Raw genomic sequence first — 22,261 nt, forward strand, 5'->3', positions numbered from 1 at the left:
ACGCTGGAAGAAATATGGCCAGCCAGGACACACGGTCACATCTCAGCAGGCTTTGTATACTGATTTCCACTTGAGAGGGCCTTTTTATTGCAAGTTTTCTTGGCCATTGGTAAAATACCTAAACGAACAATGATGAACACTCTATTGGAGGAGCCCTGGGAGTTTGCAGCCACCCAAAAAGCTGCCGTTCTCGATCTCAGACCTTGAAGAATAAATTTTTTTGGGGGGGAAACTTTGAGGATACACTGTTTTCCAGCTCCTGGCAGCACTGGGACATCTCAACCCAGCTGTCTTGGCAGGAGGGGCTCACGGGCAAGGCTGCGAGGTCAAAGCACCCGTGTCCCCAGGTGTCCCCAGGTGTCTGGCCACAGCGGTGCAGCCAATTTTCACAGCTGATTTCCCCCCCAGCACATCGCTGTGCTAAAGGTTTGTCATGATTAATGCATTTTGGAGAGCTAATTTACCCATTTGACGGGGTGCCCGGGGATCCTGCGTGCAAACAGCACAGCAGATTGTGAACAAACGAGTGGTTAAGGACAAGCAGGAGGTGTGCTAGGTGGATTTCTTTACAGCAATGTTAAGGCAAATGAAGCAGAGGAGCCCTGTGTTTTCCTGCCTTTCTGCTTACTGTGGGTTTTCCTGGCTATTTTAATAGCTGATCAGAGTAAGGGCTGAGAGCAGAAGCAAAGAGCAGGCCTGGCCAGCTGGGGCGTCTGTGAACAGAAAGGTTTGCAACCTGTGGCACTGCCAAAATCCCCCAAAGTGGAAGGATTCATTGGGCTGATCGGCTCCTGGGCGGGTAATTTTTTTCCATGATGAGCGCTGTGCGTATCTCCAACTTCAGCTTTTCTATTCGGGGACTTGGATTTCTGGTTGGAAGCCGGTTTACCTTTTTATTCCACTATTTTGCCCCAAAATGCATGTCACTTGGCATCCTTTGTTGTACTAAACGAGAGGTGGCTTTAGCAAGGACCTGAGTTCAGGCCCTGAACAGAGACAAGGAGAACTTCCTTTTTTTTATTATTATTTTTAATCTTTTTTTTTTTTTCCTTTTAATCTTTTTTAATCCTTTTTTTCCTTTTTTTTCCCTTTTCTTTTTTCCTTTTTTCTTTTTTTTTCTTGTTTCCTTTTGTTCCCTTTTTCTTTTATTTCTCCCTCTTTTTTCCTCTTCTTTCGTTTTTTCTCCCTCTTTTTTCTTCTTTTTTTCTTTTTTCTTTTTTTTTTCCTAATGTTTTCCTTTTATTTTTTCTTTTCTTTTTTTTTTTTCTTTTATTTTTTTTTCCATTTTTATTTCTTTTCTTTTTTTCTTTCTCTCTCTCTCTCTTTTTTTTTTTTTCCCCTCTTTCTTTTTCTTTCCCTCCCCCAGCTCCAGCTGCACTAGACTCTCAAAACCACCCAGCCCAGCGAGCGGCTGGGGGCACACCTCTCCATTTCCCACCCACCCTAAAGCACACCCCAAACCCTACGGGGACCCAAACCTCCCCCACCTCCCTTCTCCGTGACCCCACCCTCCCCGAGCCAGCAGGAATTTAGGATCTCCCGAGGACACCGGCCCCATTTCGGCCCCGGGGATCCAACCCTCTCCACCCGCAGGTGCGCGCACGGGGGGTGCGCGCCGGTGCCACGCGTGGGTGCCCGGGGCGCTCCGTGCCGGGGGCGCGGCCCCGTGGGGGCGGCCCCGTGGGCGGTCCGAGGCGGGGCTCCCGCTGCCCCCTGCCCACGCGGGGCCGCGCTCGCCACTCGCCCGGTGGCCACCGGAGCCGGAGCCGGGCGGCGGCAGGGAGCCGAGCCCGGTGCGCCCCCCCCCAGCATCCACGGGAGGCCGGTGAGAGCCGCGGGGCCGGGAGCGGGCGGCGCCGGGGCTGGGCTTTTGGGGGGGGGGGGAGCTCCGGGCGGAGCCCCCCGGGACAAAGCCGGGCTGGGAGAGACCCCGCCGGGGCCGGGAGGGGGTCGGGGGGGCGAGCCGGAGCCCTCCGCGGCGAGCTCCCGGGGGGAGCCCCGGGGAAGTTTCCGCAGCCCCCCGGGGGGGATGCGCCTGCTGCTCCCCCTGCACAGGGGGGGCTACGGGCTGAGAAGGGCGCCTGGCAGCGCCAGCCATTCAGCCAGCAGCGAGGAGAGTTTTTTGTGGCTCCTGCCCCTCCTTTCCTCCCTTGGATACATATTTTTTTATTATTATTTATTTTTTTTGCTGGCTCTCATCAGGACGCTTGATAAACTTTGGGCATCATCGGTGTGGCTGGCTTCCCAATTTTCCCCGTGGCATTAAGCATCCCTGCATTTCAACATTTTCATTTTTCCCCCCCCCCCCCCAGTCAGGTTGATAAAACTAATATTGGGCCATTTGGATCATCCCCCCTGGCTCAGCGACCAGCCCAAACCCGCTGGCGGTGCCCTGCTTGGTTAAGGGCTGGATGCTGTGTGCTAAATCTGAAGGAAAACAAAGCAGGAGCACTGTAGTATCTTTAAAGATGATTTTCTTGCAAATATTGTTAATCTTGGGGGTGTTGGGGTATGTCTGAGTGATTTGCTCTCCTTTGGTTAATTTGGAGTCTGAAAATCCATGGAAAAAACTGTCTAAAAGAGTCTCTTCTCTGAAATAGCGAGGCATCCTTTTATCTTATTTATGAATCCCATTGCTGTTGCTCTTCTTGCTGCTCTGTCATAAAACTGTTCCTAATTTATTGGCCTGCCAGTCTGCAGGTACTGATGCCTCATGTGATCGAAGCCTCCCTTCCCAAAGCTGGTGTCTGATGCTTGCAGGTCAGTGGCTCTTCCCCCGTTCACTTGGTCCCACTCAAGCTCTTACAAGCTTCCACCCCTTTAACTTTGCCTTTGTGGTGACCTGAAATTGGTTGTATGGGGAAGAAATGGGTTATATGGCTCTGCAGAACGATACAGGGCAGTCGTGTGCGGGGTCACCTGTAGCAGCCGGCTGCAGTTTTCCTCCCCTGGTTGCACTTTCTGATCTGCTCTTCCCTAATCCCCTGCGCTTTGTGGGAGTCGTTGTCTGAAGTATCTCCAAAGTTGTTAGCTGCAGATAGCTACCGGCTGAGTGCAATCAGATCTGGCTGTGCGGGGAGGGAGGGCACAGGAATGCAGGAATGTCTTGGTCCTGGGGCATTTCCTCCTGGGGAAGGAAGATGGGAAGGCATCCTTGCGTGTTAGTAATCCAAGAGCAAAGCTCTTCTCCCCTTGCAAACAATGAATCATTTCAGCGAGCTGACACTGTTATTTGTGGCTCCTGGCAAACCAGATAAGAGCTTTTCTGCCAGGCACTTGCTCAAATCAGTGCCAGCCCCAGACTTGCTGCCTGCCTTTCTCCGTGGCGCTGGGTGGGAGAGGTGCCTTTGTGTACGGCTGCAGTGATCACGGCGGTGTCTCCGGGAGAAGGAAGGCTGCTGCTGGTCCCTTTGGCTACACAGTCACCAAGTCTGGTGCCTGTATCTCCAAGCCACTTTGGAAAATATATATATATATTTTTTCCTGCCCAGCTTTGCTCTGCGGGGATGCAAACAGCAATTCCAAGGCCTCTCTCCTTTACCCTCGATACAAGCCTCGCACGAGGCTGGTTCTACATGCTTGTTAAACAGGGAATGAAATCACATAGGAATGCTGCTTGTTTGATGTCTTCTCTATTACCGAGTTATGCTTAGAAGTTGGGGCTTTTAATGTGATTGTGTGGGCTCTAGCTGAGCCGTGAAAAAAGCCCTGTAAACAAGGAGCCTTTGTGATGAAGGCAGAATGAGCGCAATTATCACCTGTCCTATTAAAGATCTTCCCATTTTTTTTGTGGATAACAAAACTAATCGGACGGTTCGTGCTTCTCCAGGTAACCAGGTGATCTTCAAGAGCGGCTCTGGAGACAGCCAATGCAAGATGAACAGCAGAGAACAGTGCAGGCGACACGGGAGGCTCTCGGGCTGAGCCGCAAGGATTTGAAGATGTCTGCGTGCAGTGACTTTGTGGAACACGTTTGGAAGCCCGGCTCCTGCAAAAACTGCTTCAGCCCCAAGAGTTCCCATCGCCTGCAGACACCCCCCGACGTGGGAGCCTGTGGTGTGCTCCCGAATGGAGTTAGGACCAAGGCTGAGAGCCCAGCGTTGGAAGACGAAGGCGTGAATACCCCTGTCTCAAAGCCAACGATTGCTGTGAAACCAACGATGATAAACTCAGATGTTTCTGACACGTGGGCGGATGTGAATATGAATGCAGATCTGTCGCAGGTAATGATTAATCCAGTCCAAGCGTGATTTCCCGTTACTTGCCTCCTCTCAGGAGCTCTTGGAATATCTGTTAAAACGGTTTCCTTCCCATTGCTTCTCCTTCTGTTCTTGACTCAGGCTTTTAAGCTGATCTTGGCTTCCCAACGCATTTTTGGCTAAAGCTGAATGAAACGTTGCAGGCTGCCGTTACTGGTGTGGTTTGATCTGCGCACGTGGATCTTGCCCCAGGCTGAGTTTTGTGCTGTGGGAGTGGGGTTTGCAACATCCCAGCCCTTCGGGCAGCAGCTGGTGCCTCTGCTTCTGCCTTGGCAAAAAGGGGGCGTGAGGACTGTCCCTGCTGCCCCAGGATCTCCTGCTCTCAGGCAGTATAAGTGTGGTCTCCTATTCACCCTGTGAATATCTACCAACGCCTAACACGTCAGGAAAAGGGGGGCTGCTGTAGTACCTGTCTACCCATCACAAGGCTGCTCCTTCAATTTACCGTGTATTTTTCTGTCAGGTTTCCACGCTGCAAAACTAAGTCTATGGGAGCTGAGTTGAGGCTGCCAGTCCTTTGAGGTGGAAGGGCAATTTAGCGAAAATCCCTCCCTTCTGGGAAGCAATACTGCTATCAGGGGATGACCTGCGATAGTCCCCGTCGATGCTTTGGAGTCTGCCACTCAGGAGCAGCAGCGAAACAAAAACAGCAGAGGGAAGCACAAAGATTCCTTCCCTCTCTGAATCCGTAATTGCACGGTGACTCACAGGCAGGATGACAGGTTGGACGTGTTGCTGGCAGGGAACCCATGCAAAGAGAAAGGGGAATGCCTCATTTCATTGCATTGCCATTGTTGGTAATGCGAGGGCTGCGAACGGTCCAGGAAGAAGAAGGAGCAGCAAAGGCTTATTGGCGGGGTGAGCGCTGAGCAGATAAAGGCTGCACATGCCAGAGGATTTTCCTATGCATCTGTTTATCTCTTTTGCTTTCTCTTTCATTTTGCACGTGCTGACGGTGTGCTCCTTTTTCGTCCCCTGCAGGTCAGCTGGGGGATGGTTTCCGGCAAGCACCTTCTGCTGAAGTCAGGCGATGCGCAGCGGCTCTGTCGGGACAATTTTGGCAACGGCGGCGTGAGGAAGCCCTTCCTGCACGGCCCTCCGAGCGAGTGCCTGTCCTGCTGCTCTCCCAGCTACTCCATGGTGGGCCTGCGCAGCCTGGAGGGGCGCGTGGAGAGGAACGTCTCCATCCACAGCCTGGTGCTCCTGGGGGAGGTGGGCAAGCAGGAGAGCAGAGCCAAAGATAAGCTGGCCCTGCTGCATCAGCATCAGCCCCTCTGCCCTAACCCCCCTGCCCTGGGGGACAGAGGAGTCGGCAGCTCTGCCAGAAACCCCTCATCCCACGGGAGGGAAGGAGCAGCGCTTCCCTCAGAGGGCGACCGTGCTCGCGTCTCTTCCAGCTTCGAGGGTGAAGGGGGTGAGTACTGCTCGATCACGGACTGCCGCAGAGAGGGCTCTGCCCCGCGCTGTGCCGAGGGGAAAGGGGCCTGGTGCGAGAAGGAGAGCCCGGCGCCCCGCGGCTGGAGGCAGCGGGATGCTCCCGAGGCGGCCAGGCCGAGCGGCAGGGCGGTGAAATTCAGCGAGGAGGAGCGCAGGGCTGCCAGCGTGGCCTTCTGCATCGCCAAAGAGCAGGGCGATCCCTCTGCCCCGTCTTCGGAGAGGAAAAAGTCGTCCCTCCACGCCGAGGCGGCCGCTGCCTGCGCTTTGTGCCAGGATAAGGAGGACGCAGATGCTGCAGGAGGCACGAGCGGTCCCCAGCAGGCGTTGGTGGAGCCTCAGTGCTCCCGCGGCGACCCGATCTACGCCGAGAGCACCAAGAGGAAGAAAGCCCAGCTGAAGGGCCTCAGCGGGGCTGCGAACGTGGAGAAACCAGCCCACAGCCCTGGCACGGAGCAGGCGGACGGCGCGTGGAGGGATGGTGGCTGGGCGTGGGGCACAGAGAAGGAGTACCAGGACCCCGCCACCCAGGTGGCGGCCAAGATCACCGTCATGACCGCGCACACGGAGGACGACCACAAGACCATTTTCCTCAGCAGCCCTGACTCCGCTGTGGGGGTTCAGTGGCCCTGCGTCAGCTCCGCTTCCCACCCTGATTTTGGGACCTCGCCGCCCGCCGTTGAGCCCGGAGAGGTGTTTCAGGCATCGGGAAGTGAGAACGGACTGAGGCTTCACTTCGCAGCTCCTCCCAAGAGCTCGGTTACAGAGAGCCCGGCCATCCCTCCCAAAATGTCCAAAAACAGCCAGCAGGGCAGCGAGGGGAGCTGCGTGCTCCCAGCCAGCTCCCCCCTGGCAAGGCTCGGTGACGGCAATAACCACGACGGAGCTGGAGCCCACCCGCTGCCGAGGAGCTGTGCGGACACGGGGGGCTTTGGGGTGTCCCCTTCTCTGTGTGCTCACGTTAACGGAGCCTCCGTGGAGGAGTCCGGCAGGGGTCTGGCAGGTTTGTCCTACGACAGGAGGCAGAAGCACTACACCCCAACGTGGGCCAAGCAGTGCCGGATAGAGGAGGAGGAGGAGGAGGTAGAGGAGGAGGAGCAGCAGGCGCTCTCAACCCACCCGTGGGCAGTGGGAGCTGAGGTTGGAAGAGCTGACGCCGACCCTGTGGATGAGTGCCCGGTGGTGGAGAGCCAGCCTGGGATCAGCAAGTCCTCGTCCTTTGAATTCCCTAAGGAGAAGAGCAATGGCACGGAGTTTGCACCACCGCCACCACCACCAAAGAAGCAGTCCAGGTATTCAGCCTTGTGAGCGTGTGTGTGACTGTCACACATTTGTGGTCGTGATGTGTTTGCTGCGGGGGTTGACTGGCCAGCAAGGTTTTTGGGATCAAAAGCAACGGGTTACAAGGTCCTTTGGTATGTGGAACTGGGCAGCTTCCCCTCTTGGTTCTCATAGCAAGGGCCTCTGAAATCCTAATTTTCTGTTTGCCCCTAACATCTTCTTGCTTTAAAGGCTGACGCGTGAAGCTGTAGCTTCCCAGGGAGGGCTCCTTGCCTGCAAGCAAGTAACCGGAGCTTGTCGAACATGTGCTTGCTTCAGGCAGCCTTTCCTTCACTGCAGCTCTCCTGGGATTCAGGTCTGCAGGCGGGGTGACAGCAGTGCCTACAAAACAAACGCAGGACTGCTGTCTGTCTGGAAAGGAAGAAGCTCCACTAAAAAATTAATTAATAATTTAATCTTCCAATAATTTCTGTGTATGCAGTGACTGCAGTTGGCTGTGTATCAGAAAAGGAAAAAAAAAAAAACACAACCAAAACCTGCCCAAAGGAGTGAAAGCAATTGATTTCCCTCCCGTGCAGCAATGGGTTAGGCTGCCTGATCACAGCAGGGAGGGACACTTTGTGTCCTGCAGGTGTCCTGCGTTTGCTTTCTTGCACACTTCTGTGTTGCGTGGCAGATTGGGCTTTGTCTCTTCAATCTAGAAGTTGAGGGAAGGGATGGGTGTCCAGAGAAGTTGCTCTTGGTGCCCATGGTCAGGCTTGTGCATGGTCATCAGTGCTCACCAGTCTGAGATGGTGTTTGGGTTGGTGCATCCTTAATTAATGGATTAATTTAAGCACTGCTTTATTCTTGCACCAAAATTTCAACTTTTTAGGGCCGGCTAATGCAGGGAACTTTTACCTTGTTTTAAAGCTCCTTTAAACAAAATACTTTAAAGTGTTTTAAATTGACCAAACGATGAGCAAATCAGATTTCTCAAGGGAAGGAAGCAGATGAAAAAGAGCCTTCAGCCCTTAGTGCTGGGCTTTCTGCTGCGATGCCACGTGATCCCTGCTGAAGTCAGAGGAAAGAAAGAGCCCACAGGCGAGCACACAGACGAGCTTTATTGCCTTCACAATCAGAGATGACACTGAGATGTGCTTCAGTCCTGACCCTGAGAACTTTATTTGGTGGCTGCTGCTGCTTGGTGTCTTGTATCAGCGCCCGGCTCGGGGTCGTGGCTGCCACGTGTGGGGTGTTGTTGCGGGGGCTCGGCAGAGCTGTTCAGGAGTGATTCTTTAGGAAATGTGCAGTCACCTGCTGAAAGTCTGGAGCTGTACCAGTGCCAGGTGGCTGAGGTAGGTGCTGGCATTACTCTTAGTCTCTGTGGCCGCAGGCGAGGCTTCGCTCTGCTTGTAGCTGCCTCCTCGGCACCGTGCTGCCTGCGGCTGGGCCTCAGGGTGCCTTGCTGAGAGCACGGCCCTCCCTCTGGGAGCAACTCGATCAGACGGCGGCTTTCACGAGCTGCTGGCTTTGTTTGTTTGCTCGGAGGGTGCTCGTGTTTTCCTCTGAGCGTGTTCACACAGGAACCGGGGTGTTGTTACCTGTACGTGGCAGCGGGAGGGATGGCTACGTGCAACGCTGCTTGAAACCACCACAGCGGGGTTGTGTTACCTTGGGCAGTCATCGCTGGCAGCTTCTTCTCCTGGTGTGGCTTGCCTGGTGCTGGGGGAACATCTCTGGGGCTCCTGGGCTGCAGCCACGTGCCTGGAGGAGGGCAGAGATCCTCCACGCAGGGGTGACTCTGAGGCACGTTCATCCTCCCCTAGGCCTGGGCATTGTTCGTGCATTTTTTTTGTTGTTTGTCCTTGCTCTAACAATTAAAAGGGAAAAAAAAATACAGGGTAAATTCCTGCCAGGCACTGAGGAAACTCTGGTTTTGCTGTAAGCTATCTCCTAGGATGGCCGAAGGAGTGCTTTTGGGGAGTTTTAAAAGTGGGCATCCAAAAAGCACAGCCTTCAGTTATTTGGCACAAAAAGGGAATCCTTGCTGAAATTTATGCCTTTGTTATGCAGAGGGTGAGGTTAAGTGATGCTCGGGTTCCTTCCAGTGTGTCAGCCTTAACTGTTCACGTATGCCACGTGCCTCTTAAGCAAAGGAAATGGTGCTGCTGTTTTGCATCAGCTCTTGAGCTGGTTTTGTCACAATTAATGCCACCTTCAAAAGGCAGCGCTGTAGGTGTCTTTCTAGTACCATTCCTGAGGCACCTGTTTCCTTCTGGATCTTGGTGTGGATGTGTACTCCGGTGAACAGAAGCAAACTGGCTACGTGGTGCTCCTGGGGCAGTACAAAATGCAATTGGAAGTCATATAGGTCCCCAAATTTGACCCTTTTCTTTGTGGTCTCTATGACTGTGAATGGCAGTAGGGAGTTGCTTTGAACAAGCCAGACTTATTATTATAAAAAAATAAATAAATCACAAACTCTAGAGTGTATTTTAAAAAGTACATAAAGCAAAGAAGAGCTAGTATGGCTCATGCAGGAGAGAGCATCCCACTCCAGGACAGGGAGCTAATAGGCCTTTTGGATTCTCCCCGAGTGTTTTTTGTCTGAAACTAATCAGGAATTTCTCATGTTGCTTCTGCCAGTGGATCACTTCTGCAGGTTGTGACTTATCGGGCAAGTCTTTTGGGAGAGACTGGCTCCCATTTTAAAAGAAACAATCTCTGTTCTTTGTGTTTCTTATCTTGCCATGTAAAAAGTATGGGGTTGGAAATCAGATTTGTCTTCTTCACCGCATTGGAGCATTCAGTGATTTCACTGTTGATCAGCTATCATTAATTCTGCTCTCCATATGAATTTACTCTGGCATCCAGGGGGAGACCACAGAATCATAGAGTGGCTCGGGTTGGAAGGGACCTCGTAGATCGTTCAGTTCCTACTGATGCCACCCACTAGATCAGGTTGCCCAGGGCCTCATCCAGCCTGGCCTTGAACACCTCCAGGGATGGGGCATCCACAGCTTCTCTGGGCAGCCTGTGCCAGTTCTGAAGAACCTGTCTCCTGATAAGCCAATAAATAAATAAATAAATAAATTGGAAAAAATATGGGTTGAGTCACCCCCAAGAGTATAGATTATATGAACATGCCATTGATTTTTTTTTTCTCTGGGCATTTTACCTTTAGTGTAAAAGAGATGGGAAGACCTTTAATAGCTACACAGATTAAAGCATTTGGATGACCTGACCACAAAAAGGTTTTAGATGGGATGCTGGTATTGATGGGGCAGAGGATGCTTAGCTTTTTTAGATTGCTTGGTTTGCCTAAACCAGAAACAGAGGTATAAAAACAGCTCCCTGGCACCACAGATCTGCTCTACCCCCTTGCTAATGCCCACCTGCAGCAGTGGAGGGAGGAGGAAAATAAAACCATTCCTGTTTCGTGATAGACAAGCATGTGGTGCCACGATGCTTCCCCTTGTATAATAGTTATGCCCAGGCACGTGTGGCTGCCATGTAGCCTGGCTTTTCTCTCTGCTGTGCGTTAGTTCCAGTGCTGTACTTTGGGAAGGGATGTCCCGTTCACATTTGCACCGCCTTCCCCTGGCAGTTCCTACTGCTCTGTTTGAGGGGTTTGGTGCTCCTACTCTGCTCCGTTCGTGGAAGCATCTGGAAATAATGTGCTCTGCTTTGTGGGTCACTGTACACAGAGAAACCAACTCCTCCACGGCCAGGTGAGGTTAGTATGGGTTTAACTGCCTTCTTAAGGGAGAAACGAGGACATTGCTGTGCTTCCCATCACCACAGCACACAAAGAAACACAAAGCATTACTCCGCCCTAGCAGGAGATGCTGCATTGCAAATGATCTGGTATCCCGTGGCAATGTTACAGATCTCCAAACCTTTTTTCTTTTTTTAGAAGACCACAATCTTCCATTTTCCACCCTGGTTTTTGTTTTAGGCAGGACTGTGGGAATCGTTTGGAAAGCCAGCTAGATGGAATTGTTTCGGATGGGAAGACTGGTGAATAGTGAATTGTAGGGGTTGCCCAAATATGCTAGGATGTCATGTGGAGGATGTTGAAGAAGCCAAGTGTGTTTAAAGCCGCCAGAATAATTAGGAGAGCTGGAAATCCTGTCTTATTAGGTTATTAGATTGAGAGCTGACTCTTTTGTGACCCGCTCTCTAGGTGCTCACACTCAGTGGAGGCTCTGCTGCTGTTCCTGAAGTTAGCACTTAACATTTAAAGTGCTGAGGAAATGGAGGGGAATTACCCACTGCGACCTCTTTCTGAGGGGAGCGGAGCCCACACGTGTTAGCAGGCAACAGGGGACAATCCTAGTGATCTCTTCGGGTTTAAAATGGGTTTATACTCTTTATTTCCAGTATCCTTTGGAGGAAAGGGCAGGACAGCGAACCCGTACAGCTGTGCATGGCATGAATGAACGCTACAAGCGGAGGAGAAGTAAGGATCCCACGGGCTGTTGCAGTGGTTGGTTGCTCAGTTCTTGGAGTGGATTTTATTTTTGTTGGAAGTGGGACAGTTTGGCCATAGCGAGTATTTCCAGTAATTCTTCGGGAAAGCGATGGGTATTTCGATCTGGGCGCTGTCTGGGCTAGGAGGAGCTTAGAGGAAAGGAGGGAGATTTGGAGCAAAAATACGCGCAGGAGGCAATAGCTGGCCTGGCTGCAGCATCTGAAACAAGAGCAGGATGTCATTACAGCGGCGAGCAATTTTCTATTTTGGTGCGACCCGCTCAGGAACTACATTTTTTACATCGCGGCGCGGGGAGGAAGCGGTGCTCCCCGTCCGTATGACTTCACGGCAGCGCTGGGCTCAGCAAACACAGCTGGCAGGATGGTGCTGGCAGGCGCCGTGCTGTGCCCAGGTTGCTTGGAGGAATAGGTGGGGCTGCGCGGGCTGGACCTTGGACCCTGGTGAGCAAAGTCCCATCTCTGCCCGAGTGTGGGAATGGTAAGGCAGCTCCGTGGATCCGTGTTTTAAGTGATGGGGAGGAAAGAAAAATGCACCAGCTTTTTCTTCTGTGTGTGTTCGCGCGTGTGGATGTGTGTGTGTGTCTGGGGAGGGGGAGGGATGTGTCAGGAAACCTCTCATCTGTGCAAATCGAGACCAGCTCTCTCCTGAGATCTCTCGCTTTTCTTCTGGATTCAAACACTTCCTTGATTCTTACCAAGTCAGGCAGGGCGCACGCATCGATGTGCACCCCTTTGTCTTTTTTCCACCCCAAGTTACTAAAAGTTAAGTTTCTGAGCAAATCGGTTATGGGATAAGGTTGTATAGCTTATATGTATATAAAACTATGTATGTAGTTTTATTTAGTATATGTAGCTTTATTTTTTTAAAAAAAAAGACTAGACTCCAGTTGGCTGTTTTCAACAGCATTAATCATAACAGAGCTAAAAACCACAGTGTCTCTCACTTGCTCTTTCTTTCTTTCTTTTTTTTTTTTCTTTTTTAAATAAACCTGTCTTGCGTGGTGCACGTGAAGTTTCGTAAATCCTCCTCGGGAGGCTGGCTGTGGTGACCAAGTGCGCGTGGAAAAGTCATCACCGGGGCAAGACCAAGGGCAGCGTCCCTGCCGAGCTGTACCTGAGGTGGTTTCCCCGACCCTTATTTTGATCAGCCCCCGAGTATTTTTAGAATGAGCCTGCTCAGGCAAATGAGGAAGTCTGGCAGAAGTTTCTTCCGGGCTTCTCATACATGCTGCTCTCCATGTGGTTGTGTGGACACCAGAGTAAGTGCTTTGTCTGGACGCAGGATGAAACGTTTTTTAATCTTAAAATAAAGTGCTCGTGGCATCTGCTATGCCTGGGGATTTTGGAAGAGGAGGGATTCTGCATGCGTGAGCAGTGTGTCACAAGAAAATAGTTGTGCATGTCTTTTGTTTGTCTTTCTCTGCAGCCGCTCCGCCGTCTGATTAGGAAATGCCGGATACCTTCCAGCGAGATAGCTGGTGGAAGTTATTTCTCTTTTCTTTTCTTTTTTGCAAGTCTTCCGCTAACCTTTTTGCATTCTCAGTCATCAATGCGTTGAGTTTTATCGGTGGACTGGCAGCTTTATTTAAAAATGTGGCAAATAACCTCAACGGAGAGTTTGATCTGTACCAAAGCTAGGGGTATTTGTGCTCTGGTGTGCTGCCTGGTTTCGCCAGTTCCTGTTGTTTTCCAGGGAGGAAAAAAAATGAAGAAAATAAGGGGAAAATTCATTATCTCAGCAGATAGTCCTGCTTGCCTACAACTGATCACTTATATTGTGACTCTGGCAGTACATAAGGGCAGCTTGTGGTTTAAGGATTTATTTATTGTAGATGGAAACTGTGTGGAGAACAGTAGGTCTTACCCTAAAAGCTGCGTGGTGGGTCCTGCGTCTGATGTATGATTGTTTTCTGAAGAGGTGCTTCTTTTTTCAGCTGTTAGGGTGGTGCACAGAGCAGAAAGCTGCTGCTGCTGCTGGACTGTGCTTTTACTCGTGTCTCCACCGTGTAGGAGCTGGGTTCTGGTGCCCAGCACCAACTTCTCCTCCTGTAGACTAGGAGGAGTGATGCTGCTCCCTTCCACGAAGTTTTACTGGAGGCAAACATCCGTGGGTCCCCGCTTCCTGGTGGCAGTGGCCAAAACGGGATGCAGTCCAAGATCACACATGTGCTAGAAAGGGGAGGCTGAGGCTGGGGCTGGGCGCTGCTGGCTCCGTGGTTCTCCCTGCTCAAGCACACGTGGGTTCTCAGAGGAAGTGGTGCCTTGCAAGGCCACGACCTGCTTGGTGTCAGTGGAATATGACCTCCAAATCCCAGAGAAAGGGGAGGAAAAAAATTACAATGAAATGCTAATGCCTGGTAAGACTGCAGTGTCCGTGTGAATACGTGGGAACCAAGCTGAGGCTGCTCTCAATTTTAATCTGCGCTCGCAGCTGCATGCGTGGCACCTTTTCCTGCCTGCCTCCTGACCCTTCTTTGCCTTTGTTGTCTCTAGGCGCGCTCTGAAAATGAACCCGAATAACGCTGAGCTGGAGAGGGGCAGCAACAGCTCCACCGAGAGCCTCAGCCCGCCTTTCCGCAGCATCCACGTCAGCTTCACGGCTGGATCCACCGACAGCCTCAGCTCAGACACGCAGACCGGCAGCGATGGCAGTAAGTGGCTGAGAGGGTGTTGGAGAGGTAACATCAGACCCGGGGAGGAGATTATCCCATCCTGAGTCCCACCGCTGGGGCGGCATCTGCAGGGCAGGGGTCACAGGGCTCCCATCACCTTGTCCTCTCAGCAACCCTCCGTCTGTCTGCTCTCACCCTTCTGCCTCTTGATGCACTTAAGATGAACGTGGCAGAGCCAGACCGTCATTTTTTTTTTCCCTCTTTCATTTGGCCAGTGCCAAAATCTGTTTATCCATCGTGTCTGGATGAAGCCTCTATCTGAAAGCAATTGTGCTCATCCTGCTTGTGCTTCCCCTGTTGCACAAGGCCACGAGTAAGCTCTCGTGGAATATCCTCCACACATCTGAGGAGTACCAGAAGGGGGTTTGTGCTAAAGGTGATCTCTCCCTCTCCTTGTCTTCCCAGTTGTTTCTTGAAGGGGGGAAAAAAAAAATCTGCCTGCACTAGTTTAACTGAGATTAAAAAATACTTACTATGAAGTCACTTTCTTCATAAGTGCGTAACTGAGACATGCACTAACGTGTTCGGCTGCTCAGAAAGTATTTCCTTTGCAGAAGTAATCTTCGTGTAGTGGAAGTTCTGTCTTTCCAAGAGCAACAACGTGCAGCAATAAAATTAAGAGCCAGAGCTCTGGAAAGTCCATTTTTCCACTGCTAACTTTGGAGTCTGAGAGCGAGGCTCTGCCAGGAAGTTGTACGTGGGGAAGAAAAACTCACATATTTTGGATCTTTACTTGCTGGACACAAAAGCAATTTGCTGTCAAAAATGATACGGAACAACAGGAGTTCTCTGCTTCCACTAGCAGAGGCAACTGTTCAAGCTCATCTCAGGAAGGCTGAGCTTTAAAATGAATAACCAACACGTGAGCTCTTGTTCTGGTGTAAGCAAGCAGCTACGCAGTCAGTCACCGGGTGAAGTGAGCTCAGGTTAATTGGCTGTGCTGTCAGATGTGAAAATACGGGGGGATGGGATAAGCCCCATCCCATCTCGTGCAGGAGAACCCCACGCTGAAGGTGCAGAGCAGTGTTAGGAAAGCTGTGAAAAGCTTTTAATTGTTACCCAGTGCTTGGGGCAGAGTCCATCGGCGTGTAAAAAAGAGGTGAGAGCAATTTGACGTTTGTGGACTGGTTGCCAAAGGTTCTGGGGCTGCTGTTTGTTCCCTAAGCCTCCACCAAATAAATTTATCCTCTTGAAATGGGGGCTCCATTGCGTGTCCTGGCAGAGGTGCTGGTCTTGGGCTGCGTGCTGAAGAATTTCTCTTGGTTGCGTCTTCTGATGAAGCCCCTTGGACTGGAAGTGGCAGGAGATGCCCCGCTGCATGAGTCCTGTCTGCAGGACAGGCTGAGCTGGCATCTGCTCTGGTAGCTGAGACGTAGTGGACCTGCCCCCACCGTGGTCATCACAGGCAGCGAGCAGCTACCAGGGATGGCTGTCCCAGTAATTGTCACTTCTTTTAATTGCTGCTTCAGATCCCCACTGCTTCTTTCTCTCCAACCTGAAAGTCTTGCTGTCTATTTCAACGTCAAATCACCCTTTTTTGCTTTCCTCCTCTCCTGAGGCATGCAGCTGTGCTGCCTGTCTCCAGCCTAGCTGGGGCAGGAAGGCAGATCTAACGTAAGCTGGGGGACAGCCAGAAGGGAGGCCAGATTTTTTTTTTCAGTAGGGTGGAGCTGGCCGAATCCCAGCCCTTACCCGGTGACCCTTACCCAACGAGAGGCAGAGGCAGGTTCAATATCCTTCTTGGGCAGCTGTGGCCAGGCTGTGAAGTCAGAGCTGCGTGAGTCACTCTTATCACACTGTGCTGCTCAGGCGGCGGGTGGCAGCTCCCAGGCTTTGCTGGAAGGATTGCTGCTGAATGAGTGTCCTCCAAGTGCTTCCTTCTTACTTACCTCCTCGTGGCTGATGTCACGGCTTAAATATTTGCCCTCTGCCAGCTTTTTCTGCCGTGTGTGAGGTTCGTAGGAAAGCAGTCTCAGGTGGAGGGAGCATTTCTCTAGCGAGCTGTCTGCAGCTTGCTTCGCGAAGCTGCTGTGTTAAACCAGATTAAGGAGGGCTAACCCCTTCCATGCAGCTCTGCCTCCACGAATGGATGAATCAAACCCCGTTGTGTCTCCCTGTCCCCTAGGGCACTCGTCTGAGCCGAACCACTCGCCGCCTCCAGCTGAGAGCCAAGTGTTTCCCCCTGGCTCCTTCCTCCCCACCTCCAGTGAGGATGCTCCCTCTGCCGGCCCCAGCTGCCCGCCCCCTCTGCCCCAGAAGAAGATGATGAGCAGAACGGTGTCCTCCCCGGATGGCTTTTTTGGGAGCCAAACATCTTCCGGCAGAGCAGCCGGCACTGCCAGCCCCAGGTTGAACGTCAGCCACTCCGAGAGCAACTTCTGCCTGCGGGAGGAGCCTCCCTTCATCCATCCAGCCAGCCTGGGGGGCCCCGGCACCTTCTCTTCTGAGTCCCTGGAGAGAGCCTCCAAAGGAAACAGCTACTGGGGCTCGGCTACCAGCAAGAGCACGGGGGCCTGCATCGCCAGCAGAAACCAGCAGTCCCTCTCCTCCTCACAGCTCAGCGTCTCCAGCCAGGTGTCGTCGAGCTCCAGCCTCCACCTCCACAACCTCCTGAGCAACATCGACAGCAAGGAGGGGGTGTACGCCAAGCTGGGGGCCCTCTACGCCGAGTCCCTGCGCCGCCTGGTCGCCAAGTGCGAGGACTGCTTCATGCGGGAGCAGAAGAACGAGCTGCGCTTCAGCGAGAACAACTGGTCGCTCTTCAAGCTGGCGTGCAACAAGCCCTGCTGCGACTCGGGGGATGCCATCTACTACTGTGCCACCTGCTCCAAGGACCCTTCAACCACCTATGCTGTGAAGGTAAGCCTGTGACCAGAGCAAGCCTGGGTGTGTGGCTCGTCCCCACCTTCCCAACTCCAAGCAGCCGCAGGGTTTGCTTCCCACAGCGGAGCTGGGACCGGTCTACAACCCAGCCAGGTTCTCTCTGAAAAACTTGGTACTAGTACTATATTTTAAACTCAGCATAGTTCACCTCTGACAAACCAAACTGCTTAAAAACTGTTCAAAAGACAGCCTTTTCCCCTCTGCCCCTCTTCTAGGGGAAGGTCTGACCCAGAAACCATGTGAGTGCCTGTATGATGTTGAAACTACGGGCTTTAAGGTATTCCAGGTCTCAATTAAATAATGGAAGGCTGACCTAGAGATGGTGTGTAAGGTCAGGTTCTGAAATATATCCCTGTAACTGTAGAGAACCCACGTTTGAAATGGAAATGTGGGGTGCGATGGTTCAGCTCTCCGAAACCTGGATAAATAAGCTTAGGCAGCTTGTTTCATGCACATCCCGTGGATTTGGGGTTCTTGATCCATGTTACTACTTGAATACAGAGGCTTTCAACTTCTGTTTGGGCTTTAACCTAGGAGAAGTTCACTGCTGCTTCCTCTTCATGTTGTTTTCAAAAACTAAAATAATTCCCAAACAAGCGCTGCCAGAGATGCATTAAGCAAGGAAAAAAAAGATCTGCTGAATCCTTTACACAATTACAACCCCCAAGGGGATGTTTTAGTTAAGTGATAGCTTTAAAGCCTTAAAAAAGATTTTCTAAAGGAAGCAGTCAACCCAACAGCGGGGTACTTTGAATAACCAGAGTTGAATCAGGGCTTGCCCCAATACCTCTAGTCCAGTAGTCAGAGCAGCAACTTTTTAGGTATAACAAGCCAAAGTCCATCAAAATTTTCCTCCAGAAACCTCAGAGCTGGTCAGCTCCTTTTCAATATGTGGTTCCCAGTAGCACACACAGACCTTTCCTCTTGCCAGCTGCGTTGGGTGTGGTTCAGTGGCTCTGCCTCTACTGCTGTAGTGGATGAATTACAGCCAAGGCAGAAACACCACATTTTCGGTCTCTTAACGGAGCTGCTCTTGGGTCCCTGTGTGCTTAGTCTGTGTCCTCGGTACTCTACAGAGCACATGATAAAGCCCCAAGCAGCCCAACAGGGCTGTGCTCTGCACCAGCATAAAGTCATGCACGTGTTTATGTACGTGCACTCGCACATCTCTTGCAATGTTCCAGGGTGCTACCTTATTTTGGTAGCTGAAATGGAGAATACTTGCAAAACTTTACAGTTGGCTGACTTCTCACTGCCCCTCCTGGATGTGATACAGATTTTCTGACGTGCAAGAAATCGCAGACCAGTAGTTAAAATAGATTTGGATAACTCAAGATGGGCAGAGGATCTGACTTGAGCCAAGGGGCCAGCTGAGCAGCCAGAGCCAGGGTTTAGGCTGTGTACAGGCACACAAGGGTATGTATAAAATAGTTAGAAGGAGCCAGTTTTACATGAAATGGCTTTAGAGGAATTAAGCCAAGATATGCTCTGCTCCTTGGCTTCTTTCTCTGCTTAAAGGTGCACGACTAAGCCAGCCCCAGGCTCCTACTTGGAGCCTGTTGCATGGAGGATGCCTCTGGTGCAGCCAAAGTCAGGAAGAAAGGCTGGCTGGGGAAGATCTCCCTGACTCCATCTGGCTACATTCATTCTTCCAGGGGCTCCTCCTTCCTTGGTATGGTAATCTGTAGTCTGCCCCACTCTCCAGAGATTATCTTTCCCCTAAATAAGCATGAAGCAGCAGCAGGGTATTTTCCTTTAGAAGAGAAGGGGCACTTCAAGCCCCTATTGTCCTATCTCTACACGATCATCTCATCTGAGTGAATTACCTGCAAATGCCTGGATCCAAACCATTGCTAGCGGAGTACAAAAGCAGCCTGTTTCTCCAGCTCCTCTCTATTATTGCATTTATTTTAGCTTGGAGGCAAAATTGATTTCTTGTCCGATTTTGCACGCACACCATGACTGGCAGTGGCACGCTCCAGGGTTTGAAGCCTTTTATGCTGAGTTTCAGCCTGTTGTTGATTCCTGTGGTTGAGATATAAATACATCCCTAAATAGAAGGGGGGAAAAAAACAGAAGCGTACAAAAGAAATGCCAGAAGGCCTCACAAGCTAATGGATGCTCCTATAAGAAACCTGGTTTTGGGTTTGTGCCGTCTTTAATGCAGCCATAATGCTAAAACACAGAACAAAATGAAGACAAAGTCATGCGAGTTCAAGAAAATCTAGAGATGGTTTAAAGTGCTAAAGGAACTAACATGCATCCTGCTTCTACCAATATCTTAATGTCTTCAAATCCCAGCTTAAGGAACTACCTCTGAGCTTCTGGTCTGCGCCCGGTCTCTGTCACTGATGGATAAAACTTTTTCTTTGGTCTCTCCTTGCAGATCTGTAAAAGCCAGGAGTCCAAGGTGGCCGCTTCATACTGCAGCCCCGCGGTACCCGTCCACTTCAACATCCAGCAGGACTGTGGGCATTTCGTGGCCTCCGTCCCCTCCAGCATGCTGCTGGCCTCGGATGTGGAGAAGAGCGTGCCCGGGGATGGTCTCCGTGCCTCCCGCTCTGCCAGCGAGCATGACTGCGTGGTGGTCATCACGCGGGAGGTGCCGAGCCAGACCACTGCTGACTTCGTGAGGGACTCGGTGATGCTGCACCAAGCCAAGCCTGAGCTGTACGAGCGTCGGGTTTGCTTCTTGCTCCTCCAGCTCTGCAACGGGCTGGAGCACCTCAAAGAGCATGGCATAATCCATCGTGACCTGTGCCTGGAGAACCTCCTGCTTGTCCCCTGCAAGCCCCCCATGAGCTGTGTGAAAGCCAAAGATGACAAGCACTTGCCCCGCCTGATCATCAGCAACTTTTTGAAAGCCAAGCAGAAACCGGGATCCGGAGACTCCAAGCTGAAGAAGAGTCAGGCCAGGCTGGCCCCGGAGATCGTGTCAGCTTCCCAGTACAAGAAGTTCGACGAGTTTCAGACTGGCATCCTCATCTACGAGCTGCTGCACCAGCCCAACCCCTTCGAGGAGAAGGTGCACCTCAAGGAGCAGGAGTACAGCCCCGAGGACCTCCCTGCTCTGCCCAGCCTGTCCATCTACTCGCGGGGGCTCCAGCAGCTGGCCCACCTCCTCCTGGAGGCGGACCCCATCAAGCGCGTGCGGATCACCGAGGCCAAGCGGATGCTGCAGTGCCTGCTGTGGGGGCCCCGGCGGGAGCTCACCGAGCAGCCCCTCAGCCACGAGGAAGCCCTCTGCCAGGTGCTGCAGAACTGGGTGGACATGAAGCGGGCCCTGCTGATGATGAAGTTTGCCGAGCGAGCCGTGGACACGGAGAGGAGCGTCGAACTGGAGGACTGGCTCTGCTGCCAGTACCTGGCGTCCGCCGAGCCTGCCTCCCTCTCGCACACGCTGAAGCTGCTGCAGCTGCTCTGATGCTGGACGTGTCTCGGGGGCGGCTGTGGAAGGGGCACAGCCCCGTTATACGGGGGAGGCTGGCATCTCAGCCGTGAGTGTGTGCTCCCATCCGTGTAAGACATTCAGTACAATTGCGAGCAGGCAAAACTGGGAGCCGAACCCTCTCTAGGGGGATTTTTTTTGTTTTGTTTTGCTATGGTAAGTCTGTTGACTAATAAATTCCTGCCCGCGTGTGTGCATGTTTCTAATGAACACGGCGCAGTTGAGTTGATTTCTGAGCCTAGGGGACAGCCCTTTGATCCCCACCCCCTAAAGCCTCAGAGCCTCTTTGCCTGGAAACACTGCTGATTGCCAGGGTGGGCAGCAAGGAGGAACAGCTGGGTTATTCTCCCGAGGAGTAAAAACAATGCATTCACTGCTCCTTTACATGGGAGAGCCAGGAGCTGCTTTCATATTCATTTCTGCTTTGACATCCGTTCTGTGTTTTTTATTTTTTATTTTTTTTGCTTTAAAAAACAAAAATCACTGCTTGTTTCTGCTGTGGGCAACTATCACCTGCCTGTTGCCTTCTCTGGATGTTAATGCAGCATTGCCTTCCTGTCTAGCACTGCTGCCTTTGTGAAGGGGGGAGAGAGCCAGGATGGGGCTGCTCGCAGAGATGATGCTGCATGCTGGGAATTACCCCTTGTAAAGTTAATGAAATGGAAAATCCCCAATTCACCTCCAAGGCCCCCGAGGAAGAAAGTCGGGGCCAGGCTGCTCTGCTTTCCCCCTCCACCCAGCTTATCCCCTTCCCCTGGTAACTCACCTGTCCCTTGTGTGTAGCATGTGTTTAACCCCTTTGGTGGAGAGGCCGTGTTGCTGCTGACTTTTCAGGCAGGTTGTGGGCTGCCTTTATGCTCTTCCCTCTCAATACAAGGCAGAGGTGAGCTGCCCTGCTGCTGGGACCGGTTGTGCAGCACTTGGAGGGGTCGATTTGGGGCTCATGGAGGGAACCCAGCATCGGCTTTGCTAAAGAAGGACATCACCATCTGAGCGACCCCCATCCCAGCTGAAAATGGGGAGAAAGTCATGAGCACTCTCCTCCAACCTTCATTCACCTCCAGCTCCAGCCTGCTCTCTTGTGGGAATTTTAATTCCCCAGGATTTTTGACACTTTGCATGCTTTCTGTGAATCTTTTCCAGGCTTCTCACCTGGATTTTTAATCTGTTTGGCTGCAGTTGCTGCTGATGGGAGGGAATGGTTTCTTGGCTGGGCACCCGTTTGCAATGAATTTCCCCTAGTCCCCTTAGGGAGGAAGCTGTGCACGTCCCTGCCTGCTGCAAGAATGTGGAATGACTCCAGCCGCTACTGTCAGGGATTTTTTATACACAGGCTTTCTTGTGCCCTGTCTCTTGTGTACATTTCCCTCCAACACGGGCAGCATGAGCCTTCCGGCTTGGGAGCCACTGTCCTGTGGACCATCCTGCACGCTTTGCTGGGATCTCTGGCTGCAGCCGGCTGCGTGTGGTCTCGTGTTGGCCAGGGGAGTGATTGAACAGCCGGAGAGCCTGTCTGAAGGAGCCCAGCACGTTTTGCAGAGGTAAGATGAAGAGATGACTCAGTTTTAAAGCATGGATGTAGGGAACAAGTTGGAGGCAGCTCTGCAGGACTAACACCGAAGGAGATGGGGCCTGACCGTGACCAATCCAATCGTAATGCCACCTGGAAAATAACAACTGGGGCAACTGGATTGAGGCTGGTTCAGGTGTTGGTGGTCCTGGTACCTTGCAGCAGTATCCCCCATAGATTAGGGACCAGCTATAGTCTTGTAGTGTTTTCAGCCATATTATATTGAGGTTGGGTGGGT

General features: G+C 52.0%; 1 protein-coding gene across 3 annotated transcripts; it reads left to right on the top strand.

Moving 5' to 3' along the window:
* The first annotated feature begins 1,587 nt into the window (after positions 1 to 1,587).
* Positions 1,588 to 20,663, top strand: PRAG1 (PEAK1 related, kinase-activating pseudokinase 1). Of its 3 annotated transcripts, none has more exons than XM_068681674.1 (7): positions 1,588 to 1,825; positions 2,694 to 2,760; positions 3,830 to 4,223; positions 5,241 to 6,985; positions 13,944 to 14,101; positions 16,248 to 16,981; positions 19,392 to 20,663. In XM_068681674.1, the coding sequence occupies exons 3-7, from the start codon at positions 3,870 to 3,872 to the stop codon at positions 20,427 to 20,429; spliced, it is 4,029 nt and encodes a 1,342-aa protein (XP_068537775.1). In that variant the 5' UTR covers positions 1,588 to 1,825; positions 2,694 to 2,760; positions 3,830 to 3,869; the 3' UTR covers positions 20,430 to 20,663. The 3 variants fall into 3 exon arrangements, with proteins under 3 accessions (XP_068537775.1, XP_068537776.1, XP_068537777.1); XM_068681675.1 differs by having other exon boundaries at positions 2,701 to 2,760; XM_068681676.1 differs by lacking the exon at positions 2,694 to 2,760.
* Positions 20,664 to 22,261: the final 1,598 nt, after the last annotated feature.

Source organism: Anas acuta, chromosome 4, assembly GCF_963932015.1.
Source record: "Anas acuta chromosome 4, bAnaAcu1.1, whole genome shotgun sequence".
Taxonomy (NCBI): Eukaryota; Metazoa; Chordata; class Aves; order Anseriformes; family Anatidae; genus Anas; species Anas acuta.

Bases quoted from the DNA above. Each gene is read 5' to 3' on its own strand.
- PRAG1 (XM_068681674.1), top strand. From the start codon at position 3,870: ATGCAAGATGAACAGCAGAGAACAGTGCAGGCGACACGGGAGGCTCTC. The intron at 14,102-16,247 runs GTAAGTGGCTGA...CCTGTCCCCTAG, and splicing joins GCAGACCGGCAGCGATGGCA to GGCACTCGTCTGAGCCGAAC. The intron at 16,982-19,391 runs GTAAGCCTGTGA...CTCTCCTTGCAG, and splicing joins CAACCACCTATGCTGTGAAG to ATCTGTAAAAGCCAGGAGTC.